Genomic DNA, 22,822 nt, shown 5'->3' on the forward strand with positions numbered 1-22,822 from the left:
ATTTTAACCAGAAATATCAAGCATTATGGATATTAAACATAAACGAATAACTATGAGAGAACAGAAGCCAACACAAGTTAAATAAAAGTAATTATGTATATTTCATCGCTTTCAATTGTTAAGAATATGTCATCTACTTGTCCTTTAGCTTTCACCTTCGCCTTCCCAGAAGGAAAGCAACTCATCATGCTAATGGATGGATCCACAACCCTTATATTCGAAATTCAGGGTCAGGTATTTCAGCTCAGGATGTTAACTGATAACTAAACAACAACGTCATTATCTGCTGAAAACTCTTGCAGAGTCTGAGAGCGAGATACTCTTCACACCTCGTATTGATTTTCTTTGCATCCTAGCAACTTCATGCAGAGCAGTTTAATATGCTATATTCCAATATTTCATTGGAAATAGTCTTCATAGAAATCATCACTTATGACAGAAACAAATCTTTCAAGCCATGGAAGCTGATGGAGATTCTTCATGGTTTCAGCATAGGTATCTGTACAGCGCGGTGGGGATTGGTCAGGTTGGGAATCAGTTAGACTAAAACCTCCAGCGAGAAACCTCTGAATCAGTGCCAGCTGTGATCTCTCTTGATCTGAATATGCATCCATCATCAATGGCAGTGGCTCAAATGAGTCCCAAGCCCATTGTTCGAATTCTTGTGGTGGATGATTTACCAAATCTTCAGAATAATCTTCATCCCAAAATGTACATTGACATGTTTGCTGTCCATGACAGTAATTGGAACCACATGAATAACAGAACTCATGCCCACACCTGCAGATCAAAGACAAATTGTGTCATTTCTGTGACCAAAATTCACATCCAAAGTTCAATTAGACTACATGTAAGAGGTGCAGGTTGTGCATGGGCCACAGGGCACCATGAACCTGTCTTGAAGGCCTCATCGTGTGAACTTTCCTGCACAACCCCTCAGTTACATTCAAGTTCCCAGAAACGGTGGAAATAATTTGCACTAAACAAGCAAGCAGATAATAAGATCCCATAAAGACATACAGTTATTCTGCTCCTGATTTACTCCTACACTTTACAATGCGACAACTAGTGCATATTTGAATTTCAAAAGTGCTAATGTGATCCCAGTACAAACTTCAAAGGAGATACTTGTCCTCCACAAGTGAAACAGTTCCAAGAACCTTCCCAACAAAGTATGTTATCCCAAACATGCACTAACACTAGCTAGGTCTACAAAGCTGGGGAACTACAAATTTAAGTGCATCTACACATTGCCCAGTGCAAATAAAATAGTTAAACACACTACTTTCTTTTTCTTTTTTTTTTGGCATCTGCAGTTCATAAATCGATTCTGTTGTAAATTTAGTTAGTTAATTATGTTTAGTTAAGGCTATAAGACAGCAATGAGAAAAGGTACCATACATAACATGACTAAATTCTAATCTCAACTAATGGAAATATAAATTTAACTGAAAGTAATTCTGGATTCACAGCATCGAAATAATCTTAATGGAGCAACAGAGGCAAAAGCGTGTATTGTATTGACAACATGTGGGCAAATCAGTGAAATGATATTGTGACAGCCTCATACATGTGTAAGTCGAAATTTTATGTCACATGCGGAAATTAACTCCCTAAATTGGTATCTGATGGCCAGTAATATTCATAACAATCAGGTGAGACGGATGGACCATGCAAATAGAGAGAATTTTTTTCCCCCGGAACTAGCTTACAAACTTGTGCATCACATGAGAAAGAATTGTTTGTTTGTTAAAGATTTGTATTTTTTTTTAATGAAGATACATTATGGAGCAATAAACCTCTTTAGAATAATGAAGTAGAGTGATTGTCTATTTGTACTATAAATGTTTATGGATGTTGTTTTTCTACTGTTAAGAGGGAGATTGCCATTAGAAACAATATTACACAATAAAAAGAAGAGCAATGAGAATATGCAAGAAAAATTTACAACTTTTGACTTGTATGATAGAAATGGAAAGACTAAACAGCACTACAACACGAGTCCTGGGATTAGAAGAAGAACAACTTTTAAAGATTCCAGCACACATGTGCTTGTTTGTTTCAATTTCTCAAAAAGATTATTTATGAGGTAGAAAATGCCATGTGGACTCCTAAGATCAAAAGCCCACATTATATTCAACTAGCTTATGATACTTCAAACTTGCCTAAGTGGAAGCTTGTTCCCTTTGCCAATATATTGACAGATAGGACTAAAAATGGTATATGCTGGTATCGCAACCAATAGTCCCAAGGAATGATATTTTAATTTCGTTTCAGTGTCAGAATTATGTCATTGTCAGTTTCTAAGTGCATACTAACAAATGCATAATTTATAAGACGCAAAAATTTCAGAGATGAATTTGGAAAATACTATCTAATATCATGTCTATCAAGAAGCATGACTAATTTTTTCCAACAAAAAAAGAATTCAGAACTTATTATTCATGAGTTAAATTTATAGAATAAGAGGCTCATTGCTTGGGTGACGTTTTGTCGAGCTCAAATCCCAAGTGGCTTAATTTATAATTGAAGTTCATAGCAAAACAAAAATTTTCCACTCAACCAGTTCAAAGCCTAATGGAGCAGAGACTAAAACGAACATCTAGATCAATAGACTCACATAAGTATCTACCTATATGAGTTCTATACAGCTTGATATGTGTATCTACCCCTATAATACAATTATAATGAATATTCTAACACCAACAGAAGAGTTAAGGAAAGTATGCTCCAGCTACGTCTTCACTATTTCTTGCTGGATTCCAGCACAGCTACTTAGAAGTACCAAATTGAGCTTAAGCTTGAGCTCAAGCAGTTTAAGTAGTAATTCAAGTTCATCAGAAACTAATACTTCAGCTGTTCAACTACTTCAAGTTTCATTGAGGTCAGACTGTCCTAATATATGTGTAGATCTGAATTATATGGCTCGCAGCTAAATCAAGGACTCTAGCTTGGTTTTTGGGTATATGTTATTAAGTTAGAGCTCAAATACTTGGGTGTTCAGGGCCACCAAATGTGAGGGGAGTTTTGGTTTTAAGAGTAGGATGTTTGATTGGTTATTAAGAGTAGGATGTTTGATTGCATTTCCATGCCAATTCTATTTTCCAACAGTTCATGTGGTAATGATGGTACAAACATGCAACAACTGTAGGCAAAGTTGACTGTGTTATCTAAGAATCTAGAGTAAAAAACACATTTCTAGGAGGTCTGCTCATGTCCATATGATAGGTAAAGAGATTTGACAACCAATAATATAACTTAGTTGTTCTATACGTTGACTGATATGCAAAGCATTTGGTAACCAACTCTTGGAAGTCAACAAATACGAGTTAAGCATCACCAAGTGTATCAAGCGAGGCCACCTTTTTAGTTATCTCAAGGAGAAAACCTAAAAATGAAGTTCCTCGATCAGGTAGACAAAAAACTACAATGGAAGTTTTAAATTCTCATTATTTACAAGAAACCCAATCATCACAATGAGATATCCAGATTAGCATCATCATCCTGACAAATGAAACACTTATAAATCATAAGAAAACCTAAAATTCAGTTTAACATACTTTTGGCGAATGGATTGCAAGTGAGCTGGCATTTTCTGTATAAGCCACACATTTTTCTTTTCATCTTATCTTATCAATCTTTGATTCCATTCATCGCTATGAGTGGAGAATCTCACTCAAGTTATATACTCAAAATGGCTACAGCTGCCATGAGCATTCTCTTCTCATGCAAAGGCAAAGCTTTATCATCAGTATCACTAGTACAATGGCTCCGACTACAGAGCCATAGAAATGCCTTGATATAATTTTATTGCCCTTTCAATTCAAAAAGGCATGACTATACCATTTCTCAAAAACTCATCATCTACTGACGGTGTAACTTCATGAGAGAGCAATAGATATCAAACAAATTAAACAGCTAATTTGTATCAAATCTAGCACAAACTTTGGCACAATCATATAAAGAGAGGCCATTTGCCTCACCACTTTGGTGCACAAAATCGTAGAGCGTATGTTTGGCTAAGTTGATTAGAAGAAAGGCTTCAAGGTTTTTTTGAAGGTGTGCTGCAGATAAGTTGCTAAGAAAAGGGTCTTACCAACATCTCATACGGTAGCGCCCATGCATGAGCTCAATCATCCTATGACACTGTCCGCAGCGTCTCCACCTCTTATTCTGAGCCGGATGACATAAAGTGATATCACTTGCATCCCTCTCCTCCAGTGGAAGACTCTGATACTCTTCACAGGTTGTTGACGAATGCCAAGGGACCCCACAATCCACACAGATAAACCTCTGACAAACGGGGCATTCCACACAACTGTTCTCTGAGTTACTTGATGAACTTGCCCTAGATGACGAGCATTCATTAGGATCAAGTAGGACTGAACAATTAGGATAAGGGCAATACATGCTATCGGAGTTCAGAATATTTGCATCTGCAAGAGCTTTCTCCAAAGATTGATAGGAGATGACAGGCAGAAAAGTTTTACATTCAGTAGCAGAAAGGTAGTATTTGCATTTCAGTTGAGGACATCTAACTGGGACTTGACTAAATTGTATCTTATCCTCAACATATTGTTTCATGCAGTGAGAACAGAATTTGTGGGAACATTTCATTGTCATCATCATCGAAGCAAGCTTCTCGTCACAACATATTGAGCAACTCTGTGTCGATTGGTTACCCTCAGCAGGAAAAGCAATAACACCAACAGCTACTTGGGCTAATCCTAAAGCATTAATGTTAATTCTGGGAACAAAATCAAGTGTGAATGCTTCCAAATCACAGGTGTGTTCCAGGATCCTTTGCTTCAGTGCCATTAGAAGTGGATCCTCAAGTCTCTCACCATGCATAACCTGACAGAAAGTTATATTACTTTCAGAAAATGAGAAGTCAAACAATAAGCAGTTCTGATCTATGAGGCCCAAATACGAATGACTAGACCTCTATGTGTATGGTTAGCAGATAAGCAAATAGGAATCACCCATCTTGTTACATGTTATGAAGCAGAAAAGTACCTTTCTGATGAAAGTGCTTTTCTTTACTAGGAATCTGTATCTGGTTGCATATAAGTAAAAAACGAAACATAGGAACTGTTTTTCTGCATAACAAAGTTCCTACAGTTCTAAATACATGCTTTTTCTACTCGATTTAGTGAGATTAAATACCAAAATCAAAGGATGGGAAGCGGTAATTACCACTGACTTCAAATTTAGCAAGAAAACTAACACAGAAGGAAAAAGAAAGGTCCTTTAGCACTCTGTTGAAGTAAAAAAGGAGTAATTGGAAAGAGCATTCATGGAAAGCACCATGTTAAAATATATTGAACAGAAAAAGAATTTTGTCAAGGCACATTTATTCAGAACGCATTGTATGACACATTCCCAAATTCCAGCAGATTAAAAAGTACATCTTTCAGCACTATTGTCACCAAACAATCAATCAATGTAGGAGTTATCAAAAGTGAAAAAATCATGAAACACTGAATTTATGAATGACATTTTCAAGGAGAAATCTCTGACCTGATCATGAAGAATCTTGGAATCTGTGAAGGCAAATACCTTCCTAATCTTGTTCTCTTTAGCTTCTACTAAACCATCCATTAAAGCTAAATAATTGGCCACAGATTCTGCAACATAAAAATCAAGCTTTTTCTGCACTTGAATAGGAGCAGCATTTGCAGACCTCTCCATAACCACCCCAATTCCAGAAAATCCAGAACCAGATTCTCCAGGAGCAGCAACTGATATACCCTTGAAATACATTCTCACAGAATATTCATCAAGATCAATGGTTTCAGAAGCCTCCTTTACCGAGTTCTCCCTCTCCCTCAATTCATCTTCATCTTCACAACAGCTTCGAAACTCTTCTTCATCCTCTTCTACCTTCAAATTGTTAGCTAAATTTTCAGGTGCCCTTTTGCTATAAACTCTTTGTTCCTCCATCACTAAGTAAAAATTTATCAAATATCCAGAACTTATTTACTTGTTAACTGCTTCAAACAATAAGAAACCTCAAAATTTAATCAAATTCCACTAACCAATTGATGCAAAAAAAAAATATCTTTATATACTTCATCACTTAAAAAAAAGCGAAGAAAAAACACGAAATCTTGAATCAGTATTCTGACAACAACCCATTATTAGATTATCCTGAAGCTCTAAAATTCAGGAATCTTCCTCCCAGACCAGACCACCAATCTCCATAAAAATCTGATCTGTCACCTCTGGTTCTGCATGAAAAAAATTAAGCAGCATCCCATTAACAAGATCCAGAAAAATCACAAATCAGGAACGCAAACAATCTGAAGACATTAACTTTCCTTCAAATTCAGTACTTTATCTTGATCAAAGTCAAACCCACAACCATAAGTCAATTTCACTCAGACCCTTTACTTATTTCCTATTAAAAAACTGGAATTGATATTAAAAAAAACAAATGCATCAGCATGAAATCAGGAATATAATAGTATTTCTGTGGATAACTATCCATAACAGAAGAAGAATAAATCAAAATCAAAGAAGTGAAAGTTCCATACCAGGAGGGTCTGCTGGGCTTCACCTCAACAAACAAGAATTTGATCCGAAACTTTGCTCAGAATTCTCAGAAGCTGTTTACTCAATTATACTAATAAATCTATATATTTTTATATGTGATTATTGGAACCCTGACCTGACAAGTGTTTATTTGTGTCTCCACACAGCTTTACCATACCATTTTTTGTTTGTTTGTTTGTTCTGTGGGAACGAGAAAAAGGGAGAAGAGAATCATATCAGTTTCTACTTGGTGATATTTTGTTTGCTAGCACCTTCCTTCTTTCTTTTTTTTTCCTTTTTTTGAACGATTTAAGTTAGTTCAGTTCAGTTACAGTGGTTGCTTGTTGGTGTGAACACGGAGTGGGGTTTTTACCTAAATTTGGTATCTAGCTAGGATTCTACCTAAAATTTCTTTTGCAATCTCACCAATGGAAGTTCGGAAAATGCTTACCGCCTCTTTGGGTTTGGAGTAAGCTATTCATGATTTTAATCCACTCATTATATTTTCACGACATTTTAGTAATTTCAACTCTTAAAATAATTTAAACGTTGATAACTCTTATATAATCTAAGAGTTGATAATTTTTATTTATATTCAACGGTGAATTTAATCTCATCAACATAATATTCAAAGGAATTATAGAACTTCCCTAAAAGTATATCTTGGTTTTGTAACAATAATTTATGTTTATTTTTCTAATAATTTATATAAGAAGTTTTTATATTATTTTCTAAAAAAAAGGAGAAAGAAGAACAAAGGGATTTAGTTAATGGTTTGGAGAAGATTTGATTACTTGAGTTTTTATGTAATGTGGTTAATTTTTGGATATAGTTTAAACTTCAAAGTTCTTTTAGCATACAAGCATGCAAGTACACAGTGACTTGATGTCACATGTATTATGTACAAGCAAGAAAATTCCAAATGACTGATTTGTCCTTGAAATGCATTAGCATCTAATGACAATAATTGGAACAATTCTAAAATGTAAACTTGTTGTATGTTAGAAGGTAATTTGGATCATAGATAGTGAATTTATTTCAAATAATATTTCGCTTGCATCATAAACATATTTTTCAATCTACTTTTTTATATTGTCAACCACCTTTTTATCTCATATTCATCACATCACAAAAAGTGCTACAGTAATTATTCCAAATAATACCCTATCCAAACAAACCCATTATTAGCTCAACATTATTCATTTTGCAAACCAAAGTAATTTCTTAAATTTTTATGGACGGAAATCACCGATCACTTGATACATTTAGTTAGATTTGAGTGTGCTGGATACATTTAGAGATGGCAAGCACTCTTGAAAACTCCTCTTATCAAACCCTAACCCATATATTTAAGTATTTTATCAAACCCTATTGGGCAACTCTACGAGTTTTAATACACATTATTAAATTCTCTTACTCACAGTTCGGATTACTTATCGGGTATCCTCTACTGGCTAAACCGAATGGTTCAAAAAAGGAAAATTAATTATCAAACTAAAATCAATATATACATTATATTAAATTAACACTCTACATTGAGTTTTAAACTTGGGTAACACCATAGAGCTTGCACGAGAAAATTTCAACATCTAATGAAGGGTTAAATCAGCTTTCTTCTATTTATAATCATTATTGTTTTAATTTGTATTGGGTTAGAGTTATATGTTATTGGGTTATAAATTTAAGAAACGTATCATCGAACACTAAAATTGAAACCTAACAAAGGCGCGCATGCACACACATTAGGTATCATGTTTTTAGGATTTTCTTACCAAACTCCATCAAGTTATCCGTCGATGACCACTCATTAACATCAAATCTTAATGAATAACTCATTATCATCTAACCGGACTAACTATTTAAATATCAAATCGAATACCCACAATATTGAGTTTTACCCTATCCATTACTGTTAAGTTTGATGGCTTGAGTAGTTTCTAGCTCTTCACATCTTCCAAGATAAGAGTATAAGATTACAAATGAAAGTACCATCGTCGCGGTGGAATAAATATATATAGTGGGATAAATATATATCGATTTACTAAGTATTAGAATTTGAACTCCTAACCTAGGCAACAGAGACACCTTCAGAGTGATTTTTAACCAATTAATTACTAGTGAACATTCATTATTTGCATTAGTTTTTATAAGATTTTTTTTAACAGGTGTCCAATGAACACTCGCTAACACGCATAAATTTCACCCAATCTATTATATATGTATACACGAACAACTATTGTACCTTCTTGCAATCATGCACTTTCTTTAATTAATTTTACATTTTTAAAAATTTAACACTTGAAATACTTTTTAACTGAGTGTTCAATGGACGTGGTTAGACGAGCCCTAGTTTGTATTACAAATGATCGGATAGGATTTTTGATTCACCGTTTGATTGTTAAGACTTTCGCTCTTGCATACAGCAGAGAGGAGGAATTTGGAGAATGGCCGTGACTTTAGTTGCGAGTGATTAGGATCAAGATTCTCGAGCAGGTGGGTCGGTGGGTTAATGTGACAATCACGATAGGTAGGACTGACCGACCGAGTAGGTGTGACGGATGGGCTAATTCTATGCTTTATTTTTTAAAACATTTTTTTTTTAAAAAAAGAGAGGCTTTAGACTTTTCTATTTATACCAATTTTTTTATCATAAACAATAGTTTATAAGATCAACATCTTTTTTTTTTTATCCTAAATCTACATTCAGTTGTATGAAAAATGAAAATAGCTCCGGAGTTCGATTATTTATGATTAAATTTTGACAATTAACAGAAATTGAAGATTGGACAATTAAGATTGCATTGGTATGTCAGCATAAATCAGGATAATTTCAGCAACCTTTTCTTGCCCAACATCATGCAATTTACTCCGCAGAACAATTGTAAATATGTGTAACAATTTGCTTGAAATGGCTTCAAAAGATAATGTCTTTCTTTTTTTTTTTTTTTGGTTTCAACCTTCGGGCACATAATGTAGGAGAATTAGGCCCCGTCTGGGATTACAGTACTTTTGATAAAAAAAAAAAAAAGCACTTTTGAGGTGTTTAGTAAACATAATCCCATAATTAGAAATTGAGTTTTTGGTGTTAAAAACATGTTTAATAAACGCTAAAATTTGTTGCGTTTAGAATAGATTTCGTGTTTTAAAAAATAAAAAAAATTAAATTTAACCATTTTATCCTATATTATGAACTAAATAAAGAGATAAATATATTTTAAAATTACACATTATCCAACACAATAAGTACTTATTGGATTATATATTCAAACAATATCCTAAAAAGGGCTTGAACACTTAAGAAGTTCTTCATTAAAAACCCAATTATGTGAAGAATTTTTTAATAAATTACCACAACCCAAACTACCTTCAGAGGTTCTGAGTTCTAATCCCCTGTCTCTTACTCGCTTCTTAAATCTTATCCTAGAATTTTTTTTAAAAAAACTGCCTAGACTTTTTCAAAGTTGAGTTACTTGTCGTTTAATTTCAAAAATAATTTTACTTTTTTGTTTTTCCTAAATATCAACTTAGCTCCATTATTGTTGGGTTAATGGATAAATCCTGAAAACAAATAAGGAAATAACAGAATACTTTTGTGGGACCTAAATTTGGAGAAAAATCTGCGAAAAAAAAGGTTAGTGGCGGCACGAGAATTGTGGTGGGCTTTTGCGTAGGAATCGAACCATATGAAATGTATGTAGGTGATGATTGGAGAAGAAAGATTCTTACCCTTGACAGCTCTAGTTTGTCATATTTTATTAATCGTCACAATTCTTGAAAGAGCATTTACAGAAGAGGCAATGGCGACGGCACATGCCCTTCACGTCTTACCGGGGCAAATCTATACTCGCTTTTGAGTTTTCATAATCCCGTGGATATGTATTATTTTATAATTTATTCATGGTAGAAATGCTTTATGTCTTTGTCTTCTTTTTTTTTTTCTGATAGAAAACAAAAATGATTTTATCAACAAGATTGTTGAAATTCATTTACCACCGTTCCATTTCTTTGATAAAGTTCGGAGGGAAGTTTCAAAGAGATTCGACGAGATTATCTGAGGCACATGCCCTTCACATGTCTTATTAGGGCGAATCTACACTCACTTTTGAGTTATCATAATTTCGTGGATATGTCTTATTTTAGAATTTATTCATGATAGGAATGCTTTATGTCTCTCTCTTTTTTATTTTTTTTCCGATAGAAAACAAAAATGATTATATCAATGAGATTGTTGGAATTCGTTTAGCACCATTTCGTTTATTTGATAAAGTTCGAAAGAGAGTTTCAAAAAGATTCAATACTTGATTTTGTAAAGCTAAACTATGCGTAACTTGAGTCTTTAGAAATCCAAATTATACTAGATTTTTTTTTTTGAGACTCGTGCTACAATTTATTTGGTGTAAAGCTCCCATATCTCAATCTTAAATAAATCGAAGCTTGTTGTAATTGCGCAATAATCTAGACCTACGTAATTGCCGGTTTCAAAGCAATTAAAAGGTGTGAGACTGCAAAACTGCAGAATTTGTCTAATTGACTAATCACAAAAGAATAAGAAAGTTGTTTCTTTAATATTTATTTAGGAGTTGCTTAGTCTGAACTCTATCTACTGCAGTACTATGGAAACCTAAAGAAGATTAAAATACTGCAGTATTAGAAGTCACAGCAAACGACAATAATGATTTAGCCCTTCATCAGTTGCTAGATTATCAGTCAGCATAATTTAATTATGTATGTCAGTAAAGGGATTGAATTTGTTCAAAAAAGTTGGACCAAAATGTCTTCCTCTTTGAAATCTTTCCTCAACATTTCACATGGTAGCATTTAATCTTTCTAAGCTTCCCTGTTGATTAGTCAATGCTGTGTCTTGACCAAAAGTTTATGTTTACATTTTGTCTTTTATTTTCATGTCCTCATTAGTGACTCCTTGACCCAACTAATAGAAATGTTCAAGCAAATTTTGTAAATATATATTTGCTTTGGCCAGAATTTGTGTTCAACAGAATTAAATTCTTTTTTTTTTTTCAGGTACCCTAAGTAATTATGTTTCTGTGTAGGTTGCATATTCAAATTTGCCAGCTTGGTTTATTGTAATTTATGCATCTGCAAACTTCGATTTAATTTGGAGTTGGTCGGTCGATCGTTTCACATTAAGAAAATCTGAAAATTATAGGATGCTAATTGATTCAATTTGGTAATGACAGAGCAAAGCGTTGTGTTTTTTCATTAAAAAAAATAGTAGAATTTCTAGTAAATTGATATATCAATTTTTGTCTCGTTTGAAATCTCCCTTTAATGTGAAAAATGTACAACTTCTATTAGAATTTTTTTTGCAAAGTATTGTGTTTTTTTTTTGAAGTTTTTGTAGAAAAATGTATTGCAGTGATTTGAAATATGTGATTTAAAAAAGTGATTCGGAAATGTGTTTATAGAAAAAGTAAAATTTTTTTTTATACAAAACTTAAATCCGAACAAGGAATAGTCGTTTGAAAATTTAAAAAAAAAACACCAATTACTCTCTTAACATTTTTCACGGATTACTAGGAAAATAAAAAAAGAAACGCTTATTCTTTCCGAAATCGTGGGCTCCGTTTGGATTAGCTGTTTTTGGGGTTGTTTTTCAAAAACACCACTGTAGCATTTCGAATCTGAAAAACAAGTCCATTTGGATTAGTTGTTTTTGGGGTTGTTTTTCAAAAACTATATGAAAAACTTTTACTGTAGATTTTTTTGGATTATTTTTAGAGGTATTTTTGAAACATATTTTTGAGTATTTTTAGAATATTATGATTTTTATAAATATATTTATATATTCATATAAAAATATATAAATGTATTATATTCTATATAATACATAATATAAATATATTTATAAATGTATAAGTGTATATTATTATAAATGTATAAATTATAAATGAATATTATAAATATATTATAAATTATAAGTGTATATTATTATAAATGTATAAATTAATATATTATAAATATATATTAATATTATGTAGAAATGTATTTATATAATTAATATAAATGTATATATGCATTAATATTATGTATAAATGTAAAATTAATATTATGTATATTAATATAAATGTATAAATGTATTATATTATATATAATACATAATATAAATATATATTTAAATGTATAAGTGTATGTTATTAAAAATGTATAAATTATAAATGAATATTATATAAATGTATAAATTAATATATTATAAATATGTTTTAATATTATGTTGAAATGTATTAATATAATTAATATAAATGTATACATGTATTAATATTATGTATAAATGTAAAATTAATATTATGTATATTAATATAAATGTATAAATGTATTATATAATATATAATATATAATATAAATGTATATTATAAATATACATAAATATTTATAAATTATGTATAAATGTACATTTATATAAATGTATAATATATAATATATTATATTATATATAATTTATATAACATATAATATTTATGTAAATATATTATAAATATATAAAAATATATTTTAAATAAAATAAAATATTTATGATATGTATATGTAAATATATAATATTAGAAATGTATAATATATATAATATACATTAATATTAATATAATTTATATATAATATACATAATTGAAATATACATATTAATATATATTATAAAACAAAATTGCATAAATATATGTATAAATTTATACATAAATAAATGTATTTATATAAATATATAATATTTATTTCAATTGACATAATATATATAATATTATACATAATTGAAATAAATATATTTATATATAATATACATAATTGAATATACATACTAAAATACATAATTGAAATATACATATTAAAATATATAATTAAAATATATTAAAATATAATTGAAATATACATATAAAATACATAATTAAAATATACAAATTGAAATATACTTATTAAAATATACAAATTAAATATGCATAATTGAAATATATTTGGAGTTGTTTTTGATATATTGTTTGGATTGGTGTTTTTGAAGTTGTTTTTGAAATACACATTTACTGTAGCATTTGGAATGTGAAAAACAGTTTTTCAAAAACAGGCTCAAAAACACCAATCCAAACGTACCCGTGGGTTTTAAACTGTTACAAATCTTAGGCCCATTTAGCCATGAGAGACATCCCACCAGCGCCCAAAAGCACAGCCATGTAGGACTTGATCTGTAGCTTGACGCTGCCTTGCAGCTTTGGGCCCATGAAATCTGATGCCAACAAATCCACCAATGCCATATATATCAAAAGCCCAGCAGACGAGGCATTCAGCAGCCCCACTGTGATTAATGCACGGGGGCTGTTTTCTTTGTAGGTGCTTGCTAGACCTATTCCTAGTGCAATTCCGAATGGAGTCGTTACAGAGAAAAAGAATGCCATCACGGCCTTCTTCAGAAGCTTATATTCAGCCTGCAGAAGAATTTTTTTTGAGCCAGAGATTTGATTTAATGTATGTGAGACAAAAAAGTAATTTGTTATTTTTTTTAGAATTTTTATAGAAAAATATATCATAACAATTTGATGTATTTGAGGTAAAAAGATAATTGAAAAATGTTATTCGCGAAAAATATAAAAATTTTTTATTGAAAAATTACAAACCAAACAGGCCCTCTATTGGAGCGAGCATTTAAACGTTCTTTTTTTTTTATTTTCAAATTTTAGCTATTAAATGTAATATGTTGAAGTTCATAAAAATGGATAAGGTTAAAGAATAAGACCAATTTTTCTTGCACTGTTACTGTAAAAAATTTGTTTTAATATACTAACATGTTTGGATGAATGTCACATGCACAGCAAATAAAATTCAAAAATGAATGGAGATTATACAGTATGTATTCAGCTCTGCAAGTGTAAAAAGTGTTATATTGAGGGTGTAGAAAAAAAAATAATTCATTATCTTTAATTTAGTCTTTATGTACCTGGAGAATACAGCCACCAAGTCCCATGCCTTCAAACATTTGATGAAAGCAAAGGGCTGCCACTAGTCCTTTTATTGAGCAAGTGTTGTTGGAGGCTCCAAGAGAAATACCAATCACAATAGAATGAACTATGATTCCGAGCTCTAAAACCTGTCAAAAGTTTCCACATGAAGAGTTTTAGACATATACAAGCTATTAGGCTTTTAGATGCTTTGATATAACCATTATTCCCCACACAACAATCTTACTTGCTTCCAAGCAAATATATGTTACAAGCTATTAGGCCATTTGAGAAAGATAGTCCACATTGATATTTGGTAGATTTTTTTTTTTGTCTATAATTTGATCAGATCTAATGATTAACACGTACAAAAGGGCAGGGTATAGAATAAAAAAAGAGGTTTTTTTTTTTTTTTTTTTCTAAAAAGGCTGTTGCTAATTGTTACAAGCAATTCTTTGAGACAATTGTATTTGTTGATGGCACATTCCCCTTCCAAATTTTTTTAAATCACCTCTAGTAGACTTGCACTTGGGGTAGGCAAGGTTGAAATTTTCATCCCGTTATATAACTGTATATATATATATATATTATACATGATTTTATGCATATTCATATAATTATATTGTACACAAAAAATGTGTTCTTGTACACCAATGCATCTAAATTTTAAAAGAAAAAAAATCAAAGGCAACAGTCGATCACAATTTCAGCATTGGCGTTTCAATCTCATAATACACATACCGAAACAAAGATCTGTGGAATATACTAAAGGGATAATTTCAGATACCTCCCCTGAGGTTTCTGACAGTCTCACTCTCCTTCTTTGTGGTTTCAAAAATATCACAAACCTTTCTTGTCAGAATTTAGGTCCCATTTCTTACATCATCATGGCCAAAAAGACTTAAATACCCTCACAAGTAAGCTAATATTTCATGATTATCATGACAAATACATTCCAACTCACGTAATTATTTTTTCTACGCTATATCTAATCTCCCTTTTACATGTATACATTGTCAAATAACTAACATCTAACATGATGTACATTTTTTTAACACCTAACCATTTCAAATTTATGCGCACCATTACACTATCTTTTATAGATATACACAGTCAAATAACTAACATCTAACATAATGTATATATTTGTAAACTGAGTGTACCTCATAGATCACCCCATGTAAGGTGTTTATAGGCAAATTAGTATTGGTCATATAAATAAAATTACATACCCACTACAACTTGTAAGGTGTTAATGCACTATCATAAGCACTAATGGTTGATTTAATATGCAATTGGAATAAATAACCATCTAGTAAAAGCTTTTGATATAATATTATTGATGAATAACATATTGTATCTAAAATTATCCTTTTTCTCTAATTTATTTTTGGTTTTTATTAGTTTTCATTATTTCACTAATATAACTTGTACATTTACCTCAGGGGAATTTATGGAAACAAAATTCCCTCTCTTTCCTGAAAACACTTTTTTATGTTCACTTTTGACATCATGGACTGATTTTGTTACAAAATCCTAAACCTCAGGAGAGGTTTGTGATATTTTTGAAACCACAGGGGAGGAGAGTGAGACTGTCAGAAATCTCAGGGGAGGTTTCTGAAATTATCCCAATAATAAATATGACAGAATTTGGGGGCGGGGGGTGGTGGGTGTTGAACTGGGGGCAAGACTCCCAAAGTTTTAGGAAATTCAGTTTTCATTTCTTTCAAAATTAGAAATTGACAGAACATTCTTTATAAATTTAAAATTCTGCCTCCCACCCCATAAAAATTTAAAAATATTTTATGTTATACATTAAATTTTAGGTATATTCAAATTCGCCCCATCAAGATGAATTTTCTGATTCCATCTATGCTACCGGTCAAATATACGTAATACTTGTCCAAGCATCCCACAAACAACTAAAGCGATGAATTTCATGCAATTATCATACAGCGGACGAGTCAACGCGCAAGTTCAATGGTGATAAGTACTTATCAACATTCACACCGTACGTTTCTAGTCCAATCTAAGCTAGTTGACTTTGGATACTTCTCACTTTTGTAGTAGTATCTAATAATAATGCAAGCACTTATTATACAATCATAAAGTCCAAAACCTACCGCAAAAATTCAATCATTCTATTTTTTTTTTCTTGCATTGCCATTTAAGATCTTTAACTAAGGTATTTATGGTGCAAGAATACTAATGGCATCTGCTCTCAATTTATTTGTCAAAATAACAAGCTATTCAATTCTTGGGTTCAGATCTTTTCCTATTTTCTTATCATCGTTTCTTAAATCTCAGCTCATTTTAACTCTCTCTTGTTAAAAATTTTAAAAAAAAATCAAAAAGAGCTATTCGATGAAATAGAAATTGAATTTGTTTTTTGGGATGAAAAATTGAATGTTTTCTATGCGTATAAAAGTTTCGAACAACAAAATTGAAAGAAATTAAGAAAAGGCTTGGTGGATTGAAAAGCTAACCATGGCAATCACTCTATAACGCAGAAGCTGAGCTCCTTCAACTCCATCTTTCATACTAATAGATCCATGGTGGTGGCCATGGAGATTCCCCGCGGCCATCTCTTGGTCTCCTTGAGCAGCAGCAGCACCACCCTCAGGAATCACAATTCCACCTTTATTTTGCTTACTATAGAAACTAGTAGCCAATGAATCCACCATAAGAGTTAGAATAGCAGAAAGCATTGCAACAAATCCGGAAAAGGGAAATTTGTGCCACGGATTTTCTTTCAAGCAGCTGGAACTTAACATGTCGAATGAATCAGGCAAAACATGCATGAATCCAGTTGCAAGAATAATTCCAGCCGCGAAAGATTTTACGATCACAAATAAGCTTTTATCAGGGCTTAGAGCTGGAACTGAACGTGTAACAAGGGGCAAGCAGACTCCTATCATGCTAGTGACAAGGATGGAAACAATGGCTATGATTTTTAGGGGCAATGCCTTTGATTTATTGTTACATGAGTCTTCTGAGTCTGCTTCGCATTCTTCTGAGACGACTGAAAGGACTTGTGTCGTTGAGAAAGAGAGGAGGATGAAGAAAATGGAGATGAGCTTAGAGAGCTTAGTGGCCATTGACTCTAGAATTGATTGATGTGGAAGAATTAATTCTGCTTGGTTGTACTCAGCGTTTCTTCGAGCTGCTGTATATATACAGAATTTGGATGCTTGATTTGGTACATTTAAATAACACAATGATAAGATGAGTTGAATCTATCTTGTTTCTGAAATTTCAAGTACACATTGATGGATTAAAGAAAACTAGAAGTTGGTAATTCAAGCATATAAGCTGTCTGACTACCAATCCAGTATTTAAAAATCTTGTACCAACTTTTGTCCAAAAAATATTTTTACAAAAAGTCTTGTAGCAACTAGTTTGTTGTCTTTATTTGAATTTCTAAGGAAAATTTATCAAATTGGTCCCTCAAATTTTTGAGAAAAACTTTTTTAGTACATTATATTTAAAATCAACTAAAATAATCCCACAAATATAAAATCTTTTACATTTAGTCCTAGAGCTCATTTTTTGCTTACTTTTCCAGCCACAAAGTACATGCTTATCTCAAGTACCATAATTTCAAGGTCAAAATGGGAACATAATTCGTTTCTTTTCACCCAAAAAAAAGGACCTCTCCTTTGATTCAATTTTCATCAACTAAACTCTTCACACGTAAGACATATTGTTCATGCAATTTGGGATCCTCATTTTTATCAATCAATTGTTAAAGCTTTTATTTGAGGGGTTGCTCTTAGCCTAATGAATATCGCATATTTTGGTGTTTGTTAGCAGTGGTATGCAATCAGTTCACACGCCAATGAAGACCTTAATACTGAAACTCTTTTCCTACTATTTCTTTATGCCAAATTCTTAGTAGTAGGTTTGTTAGACCTACAACTAAAATGAAATTTGAGTATTTCATTTTGCCTTGGGAATTACAAGCATATAAAGTAGGCATGCATTTTTTGGCCAGAAAATTGGGCAAAGACCAAATTGGTAAAATTTTTATATATGAGGGACTATTTTAACTAGTTTTAAATGTGGGGGATTAAAAAAAATTTCTCTGAAAATGTAAGGGACTAAATTGACATTTTTCTCAATTTCTTTTGATTTGAAGTTTCCTTAGCAATGAATTTCCATACAAGTTGATGACCTAAAGTCAGAAGTATTTGTCATTCTTGTACTGTAATTTTTTAAATGGGAGGATTCGAATTCAAAATCTTTTACTTATAATCCTTCCTTCTTACCACTCAATCCAACCCTTATCCCTCTGATACTGTAACTTGTCTATTACTAAAATCTTAAGTTTTGTCAATGTGATGAGGAAGGGCTGCGAAGGAGACCCTAACTTTCATAAAGCATATCTAGTAATTAATGCATGCCCACCACAAGTTGGATTAGTTAAAAAATTGCATAGCACAAACAAATACTAAAACAAGATTAAAAATATATAACGTCTTATGCTACATCTCAGGGTAATAGAATTTATTTCATTGTGCCGTACCAAAGGCGAGTCAAAGTAAGGGAATGCTTGACAATCGCATGAAATGGCCCTTCAGTTTGAGTTTTACATTCTTGAAAGAAACCCTTATCATCCAGGAATCTATCTCTTATAAAAATTCATTAGCATTATCAAGACAATAAACAAAACTACTTCACCCATCAAACCCAACTAACCTAAAAGTAAACGCTTGACAATGGCATAAAATGGCCCTTGATTTTGAGTTTTATATTCAAGATTCCTGAAAGTTGTACCTTTTGTACGGCTTGTACTACTCTTGTCCCTTATCTGGCTTATATAAAATATGGCGCATGGAGCTTGCTGTTCCATTAATGTGTTTACGGTGGTTGAATGGAAGTGAGAGTGTGGGAAGCTTGAGAGGGAACGTGTTTAGCTGATGTCCAATACGTATGGATGTGGATAATTAATTTGCATTTTTTTCTTTTGAGGCAAATCAAAAGAATCAAAGGTTTCAATTTCACTTAATAACTTTTCTGTTGCAAAAATCACGGGATTAGGTGTAATTACACACTCACGAGTCATGAGGAATGTAAATTATTACCTAGAATTTTCATTTGTATGAATATATAAGTAACCTTTTCGTCGTTGAAATCTAGTTAACTAACCTAATTACTGCTATTACAATGGACGGGCCTTCACAAGTTCCATTTTCGTATGAATGCCCATTGGGCACTCCTTAATATGGATAAGAAATTACTTGATTAATTAATACATTAATTGTTTCATATTTTAGAAAGTTACTTATTAGAGATTCACATGTTAAATGATATAACTCACATTTTCTCTAAAAAAAAATGCCATTACAAATCTTTTACTAGCACTCATCTTTCTACTGCCAAAATAATCTCTCTCTATGGTGCCAAAAATAATGCTTTCAAAAAATTGCAAAACTAAAGCCATCAAGATGCATAAAACCCTAAGTAATGTCTCTCTCTCTCTCTCTATGGCACCAAAAATAATGCTTTTAACGAAAAATCACATATACCAAGTCTATCAAGATGCGTAAAAACCTAAGTTCATAGGAAGTTAGATCCAAAGGCAAGAGTAATACTGTTCCTTCTTTTTTTTTCTCTGTAAATTAATTAATTTAATTTTCTGTAATTAATTCTTAAACTGTCCTTTTTTGGATGAGGAACATGTGAAGTCACGTTTATGTTTTCTTTTCATATTTATATGATGTCTAGAGATAAATAATTAAAAAGGTTTGGTGAGTAGTTTTTATACTTTTATGTTTCTGACTATTGGTTTCAATTTTTTTTTACACATTAACAATTCTTGCAGATCTGATTGCTCTTCTTCTTCTTCTTCATATACCCAACTTTTAGAAGATTGAAGATTAGTAGGTTCTCCCCATCGTATGTAATTCCTCTGCATCTGTGTTTTCTCAACATAATACATAATTAGTTGTTTTTCATTGCACTTTTTTCCCAAAACAAAATTAGAACAGGATTAGAATTTCTTTTAAAAAGTTGTTGGCTATTTGCAAATTGTGTTCTCAACTCAGGATGGATGTTTTAAGTAGGGCAAACTCACAAAATTTTTCTTCTTCCTCCTGTTTTTGCCTTTGAACCATCAACAGTAGGTTTGTTAAACTCAGCGGAAAGTTATGTGCCTTTGACTAACTGATAAAGGACAGCCACAATTGTATTAGAACAACGAATTTGCGCACTAAAATCAACGATATCAGTTAAAGAACTCGGAGACAATTAAAAAAAAAAATTCAGGAAATTTTTCTTTGTTAAAAATCTCCACATGAACTAATTGTAGGAATTTCGAAGGGTATCACATGCACCGAAGGCAGAGCCATTTCTTGGTTCATTCACAACTGTGTAACTATATATTTACTGCAGCATAATTGTGCAACATGAGTACATGACTATGACCGCAAAATAAGAATAAGAATAAAAATAAAAATAAAAATGCAGCATGATTACTTTACCTGGAAAGTGGTTAATTTTGGAGGAAAGTTCCAAAAATTTAGAGGAGTCAAAGTTACAGACGTATAGTATTTTATTTTTTAAGCCTCAAACTGCTAGATACAGAATTCGAACATTGAATCTGACAGTGAAAAATATTCCAATAGCCCTCCTCCGAGCCTTATAGTTAAAGGTTAATCATTTCTAGTAATTGACTTCTTGCAATTAATGAAAAATACGGCATTCTGACCTAATATGTTCACTTGAGTTGAAACTGAGAGGTCCCAATATTTCAAATCTGTTGATGAAGTACATTGATGAGATCCCTTTTGCATTTAGATTAGAGCAATTTAGTATTCCATAATGAAAGTTAGATTGCCAGAGTTTGTAGCATTTGATTAAGAAGCAAATTTTTTTCTTTATTTCCGAGTCATATTTAGGCCATTTTGAAAAATCATTCTCTCCCTGCAATAACGTGAAAAATATTGTTTATGTTTGTGTACTTTTATTCGTAGTTTTTCTCATTTCTCAATAAAGTAATCATCTCAAGAATATCATGAAGATCTTCCCCCCCCCCCCCCCCCCCCCAAAAAAAAAGAAAGAGAGAGAGAAGATCACAGATAAAAAATGGATATTTAGAAAGTGAAAAGGCACAAAAAAACTAAAAAAGTTAATAAATTCAGACCAACTATATTGAATATCTAAAATTGATACATCAACCTTATAGAGCACAGCAAATTTGCCGATCAGATTTGAGATTGAAAGAGCTAGCAGAAATAATTGCACCAGCACCAGTGGTAACTGTCTTACTGGAAGTCATACTGAATTTTTTCTTTTCTTTTTCTTTTTTGTTTATTTTAGTATTTTTTTACCTACATAATCATCAACGTTTTCTTAAAAGAATTGCACCTTGTTATGAACTTTTGTTGCTTTGTGAACAGGCCTTTTCACCCACAGAATTTGTCCCAAGAATCCCATGTAGTTTCAGTTGCCTAACATCCTACATACTGATATTTGTTTAAGAATTTCATTTCTAAGAATATAAGGGTTGGAATGTTGAAAGTGTCCTGTTATAGTCTCATAAATTGTACGAGCTTCCAGGCAGCAAACCTTCAACTTGACCAGGTATAGCTATAAGTGTTGCCCTCCATCAACTTTATCTTTTATTTTTAGATGAAATGCTTATATTTTTATAAGCAAATTCACAATGTTTTTCTAACTTTGGCATTAAATAAGTTGACATCTTGATTCCATTACCTAATCTTGTTGTAAATATAGATGAATTCGGATTTCCAAGAAATAAGATATTTGATAAATGGACAATTGGACACACCTAATATCATTGTAATCCATTTTACTGCGAAAATAAATACATGCGCATATTCTTAATTTATTTTGATAGGTGACCATAAAAGGATCTAAAATAAAATCACAAATATATGTGGTCCTCAATTTTGATGATAAAACTCTTTTTCCTATTTATTCTTCCTTTTTGGAGAGAATTAAAACTCTTGCTACTGACAATTTTCTTCTATTAAATGTAAAGGGCATTAAATTTCTTCTATTAAATGTAAATAAAAATGGCAATAGGTACGGTAATATTCCATACCCACACGTACCTGACCCAATAGTTAATTCGATTAGACGAGCAATGGATTATCTGTTAGGGCATGGTATTGATAAGAGCTTATTGATGGATAACCGAGATAATTTAATAAGAAAGACTCTAAAAACCTTTTATATATCTATTTATATGTATATATATAAATTTTATAGTACAATAGCACATAAATCTAAACCAACTCGTTACGCAATCCACAACCCTCTTATTCTCTTTAGTTTGTATTTTTGTTCCCTCTATTTATCTTGTGAAGTGTTCTTTGTCATTTTTCATA

The 22,822-nt window shown here is 31.8% G+C and overlaps 2 protein-coding genes across 2 annotated transcripts; both read right to left on the reverse strand.

Annotated features, from left to right (window-relative positions):
* Nucleotides 1-77: 77 nt before the first annotated feature.
* Nucleotides 78-6,877, reverse strand: LOC113710339 (ATP-dependent RNA helicase DEAH12, chloroplastic-like). The gene is made up of 4 exons (XM_027233287.2): nucleotides 6,537-6,877; nucleotides 5,521-6,230; nucleotides 4,097-4,854; nucleotides 78-780 (listed from the first exon to the last, which is right to left on the reverse strand). Exons 2-4 carry the CDS (start codon nucleotides 5,941-5,943, stop codon nucleotides 399-401), a joined length of 1,563 nt encoding a protein of 520 aa, XP_027089088.1. The 5' UTR covers nucleotides 5,944-6,230; nucleotides 6,537-6,877; the 3' UTR covers nucleotides 78-398.
* Nucleotides 6,878-13,633: 6,756 nt separating this feature from the next.
* On the reverse strand, nucleotides 13,634-17,649 carry LOC113709504 (probable zinc transporter 10). Its single transcript, XM_027232279.2, has 3 exons — nucleotides 16,955-17,649; nucleotides 14,468-14,617; nucleotides 13,634-13,958 (listed from the first exon to the last, which is right to left on the reverse strand). The coding sequence occupies exons 1-3, from the start codon at nucleotides 17,564-17,566 to the stop codon at nucleotides 13,653-13,655; spliced, it is 1,068 nt and encodes a 355-aa protein (XP_027088080.1). The 5' UTR covers nucleotides 17,567-17,649; the 3' UTR covers nucleotides 13,634-13,652.
* Nucleotides 17,650-22,822: the final 5,173 nt, after the last annotated feature.

This window comes from Coffea arabica, chromosome 9e, assembly GCF_036785885.1.
Source record: "Coffea arabica cultivar ET-39 chromosome 9e, Coffea Arabica ET-39 HiFi, whole genome shotgun sequence".
NCBI lineage: Eukaryota > Viridiplantae > Streptophyta > Magnoliopsida > Gentianales > Rubiaceae > Coffea > Coffea arabica.

Bases quoted from the DNA above. Each gene is read 5' to 3' on its own strand.
- LOC113709504 (XM_027232279.2), bottom strand. From the start codon at position 17,566: ATGGCCACTAAGCTCTCTAAGCTCATCTCCATTTTCTTCATCCTCCTC. The intron at 14,618-16,954 runs GTTAGCTTTTCA...AACTTTTGACAG, and splicing joins GTTATAGAGTGATTGCCATG to GTTTTAGAGCTCGGAATCAT. The intron at 13,959-14,467 runs GTACATAAAGAC...ATTCTTCTGCAG, and splicing joins TTGGTGGCTGTATTCTCCAG to GCTGAATATAAGCTTCTGAA.
- LOC113710339 (XM_027233287.2), bottom strand. From the start codon at position 5,943: ATGGAGGAACAAAGAGTTTATAGCAAAAGGGCACCTGAAAATTTAGCT. The intron at 4,855-5,520 runs GTCAGAGATTTC...ACTTTCTGTCAG, and splicing joins CCAAGATTCTTCATGATCAG to GTTATGCATGGTGAGAGACT. The intron at 781-4,096 runs GTAAGACCCTTT...TTTGATCTGCAG, and splicing joins CGCTACCGTATGAGATGTTG to GTGTGGGCATGAGTTCTGTT.